This window comes from Limulus polyphemus, unplaced genomic scaffold, assembly GCF_000517525.1.
Source record: "Limulus polyphemus unplaced genomic scaffold, Limulus_polyphemus-2.1.2 Scaffold2300, whole genome shotgun sequence".
NCBI lineage: Eukaryota > Metazoa > Arthropoda > Merostomata > Xiphosura > Limulidae > Limulus > Limulus polyphemus.
This window is the reverse complement of record NW_013667910.1, coordinates 46,718-50,135: the sequence shown is the minus strand read 5'-3', so window position 1 is coordinate 50,135 and position 3,418 is coordinate 46,718. Positions and strand designations below refer to the sequence as shown.

At 31.3% G+C, this 3,418-nt stretch overlaps 1 protein-coding gene across 1 annotated transcript in view; it reads right to left on the bottom strand.

The window, feature by feature from the left end:
- The window catches only part of LOC106466556 (neuroblastoma-amplified sequence-like), a 159,397-nt gene that overhangs the window by 121,259 nt on the left and 34,720 nt on the right, over positions 1 to 3,418 (bottom strand). Inside the window, exons 9-10 of the mRNA XM_022394589.1 lie at positions 1,595 to 1,673; positions 794 to 1,037 (exon numbers count right to left, since the gene is read on the bottom strand). Coding sequence (XP_022250297.1) covers positions 794 to 1,037; positions 1,595 to 1,673 — 323 coding nt within the window. The remainder of the gene's footprint in view (positions 1 to 793; positions 1,038 to 1,594; positions 1,674 to 3,418) is intronic.

Here is a 3,418-nt window from a genome sequence, read left to right as displayed (position 1 = left end):
GACTATTTCATTTAATAAATATTTGTTGTTATATTTAACTTGTTCAGGTTTTTTCATCTAAAAAAAGCGACATTAATTTCTTGATGACCTAATACTTCACAAAGTCTTTCAAACAAAAACAACAAGTCCCCAAAAAATTCACAATCAATTTCTTTGTTACATAGTCGACACCAGCTAGCACTAATTCTTTGACAACCCTTTTCAGATCAAGTAGTGGGATTTGACTGACACACTTATAATGTACTCAATGCCTCCAATTTAAATATAATTTTGTTTTTTGTATTGGCAGTAACGGGACCTCAACGACAGACTCTTAGCTCCATAGTCTGGCACACTAACTGTTGGACTTTGAACTTTGCAAGCACATGTTTAACAAGCTTCCATACTAGATGCTTGTCTCTACAGAATCTACAGTATATCTACCTTGTAAAAGTTCAGCTTTTAAAGAAGAAATAAAAAAGGCAGGAGGTTAAACGTCTCAATAATGGAGTTATATATGTATCATGCATTGTTGGCAGAAAACTTCAGTTTAAAATACTCACACACAGCTTTAAAAAACTTCATATTTTCCAAAGGGGTTAGAGAATGTGGCTTCTGTTTTTCTTCTTCTAATTTAGTTTAAAACGCTATAAAGTTGCTTAGGAAAGGTCACAAGAAATAAAATAAGCAAATCATTATCATATTTTTCAAACATTCACATTTAGAAATTTAAAAACATTTCATTATAGAGCACCAAAAACATCATCCATACTGACCTACACATTTAAACAAATCAAATTATGAGGCTTCACTTACCCACTCTCAGGTAGTAAGGAGCGATAATCAAATGGTGATGTGGTCTCTGGAAAATTTGATAAGACAGGCAAATGATGCTGCAAAGTTTCTTTACCATGGTAAGTAAACATGGCTGCAACAGATCGCCAATCACTTTCACGGGCAAACTGAACAGCAGCTTCTAATCCTGACTGTGAACGGAAAACTTTGAAAAACTTGGCATCATAATGTTCATCGGCAATGTGAGGTCCTCCCAGTATAATCTGCAAGGAATACAGTTCGATGTCTATTCTTTATATGTTTTTCATGTAATGAACATACAACTTGCCAGTTATGCACACAGAGCATTATTACACAAATAAAAATTATGATAAAATGTATGTTGATTTCCTTACTTAACAATTATGCTTTTGAAACAACAACTACTCTAGCTACCAATCTAAATCTAGCATTTAAATGAGAGAACTACACTTTGTATATAAAAACATTTCATCACTTTTAACTAAGATAATTACAACATTACTGAACTTTGCAAGCATATGCTTAACAAGCTTCCGTACTACATATTTGTCTCTAATAAATATGGTATGTAAAAGTTTCATCTACTTTTGTCTATATATACAAGGAAAAAATATACTTATTGTCCACCAACTGTTAGCAGTAGAACTACAAATTGGAATCCACTAGTTTTTTATTTCCAAATCTTCAGCTCCATGATCAAACATGAATATAAAAATGCTTTAATATCTATATATGTAAACAATCACATTTCTCTTATGAATAAATTAAGTTTCAATGTCTTTCACTCGAAAGATCTCACCTCATAAGTTGACAATCTGTCTAAATATTTCAACAATTTCATTCGACACTGGCAGAGTTGTTTTTGTTCCAAGTTCAAACTAAAAGAAAAATAAAATTGTACAGAAACTTCCATTTCAATTTTGATCTACAATTTTTGTGGAGAAATTTATTCTTTCACTAACTAAATGCAGTTAATATTTCTGATAAATTTAAATATTTAACAATTCTTCCAAAGAAATACTTCAACACAAAAGATAAAGAACAATAATCCAACAGCTTACTTACAAAACAACAACCAAATATTTTAAAATCTCAACAACAATTGCAAAATAATACTGAAAAGATTGAGGTCCATTAAACTTAAATTTCAACCTAAATTCATACTGTGAAAATAAATTTGAAGAACATAATGTATTATACCAGAAAATGGAACTTTAGAAGGAATACCAAAATATTCGGTACATCTAAGTACTGAACAAATGAAAACTGTTTCAAACAGTTTTTTAGCAACCACCAAACCAACAAAACATCCCTTTCAGTTATGCTAAAAACTGAACACTTATAAAAAAAACCAAGTATTTTATAGAATGAACACTCTGCAAAACCATCAATATGATAGATTTAAGGATATAAATAAAAAAAAATATTTAACTTTTTCCATTTCTAGCTATATTTTATACAATCTGATTATGCATACTTATTATTATTCCAACTAATAAAAATGTAATTTATTTCATAAATCTTCCTCACAAATTTAATGAAATTTTATCCTCCGTTTGCAAGCTTATTTCAAACATTCCTTCAGCAAATGTTCTTATTTGATTACATTCTTTAAAAAATGAAGAAGCTTGGAGTTTTTCAGTATCTCTACTTCCCTGCAATTATGTCAAAATGTTTAAAATTAAGATTAATACAGCTTTTAAAATATGAATACAAAAATAGGGAAAGAAGTAAGAAAAACTATTAGTTACATCAAGAAATTCTGTATTTCATCTTCTGAGATGATCCTAGTGTTTCAAGAACATTCAGACTTAATAAGAACTTAGACTTATTAAAAATGTATGTGAGAGTAAATGAATGAATCTATTAGGTCATCAAGAAATTAATGTTGCTTTTATTTTTTAAATGAAAAACCCGAACAACTTATATATCAAAGCAAAACAATTATTGATGATGTTTTTCCACCTTACAATCAGGTTGTTAATGCTCTGATTAAATAAATCACTTGGCTTTGAAGCAAAAAACATGTTGATATCCTCTTTAACACCTTCCACATTTGTATACGTTTTCCCATTAAGATGGTGCCATATCTGGAGAATATGGTGGGTGGGGGAGAGCTTCCCAACCCAACTCCATAATCTTGTGTTGCGTCAAACGTGCCACATGTGGACGTGCATTGTCATGGAGAAGAAGAACACCTTTCCGATTGACGAGTGAAGGCCATTTCTGATAAAGGGCTTGATTTAAATGTTCCAGTTGCTGACTATAGATCTCTGCATTGACAGTTCACTGTGGATTGAGGAGTTCAAAATGAATTACTCCTTTGATGTGGATGGAGTCCAGGTTTTGGGATCAGAAGAGGTTTTCATCTAGGACTCAGCCATTGTTTTTGCTGTTTAATATTCACATAGAGAATACATTTTTCATCACTGGTAACAATTCTGTCCAAAAAATGTTCACACGCATTATGTGCCAGAAGAGATGAAGCAATGTTCACACGTTGGAAACGATGATCATCGAAGAGTTTGTGATGCAACAAAACACCTTTTTAAGGAGTTTTCCCATATTCCTTAGATGTTTACATATTGTTTCATGAGAGACATGCAATTTCAGGGCCATTTCA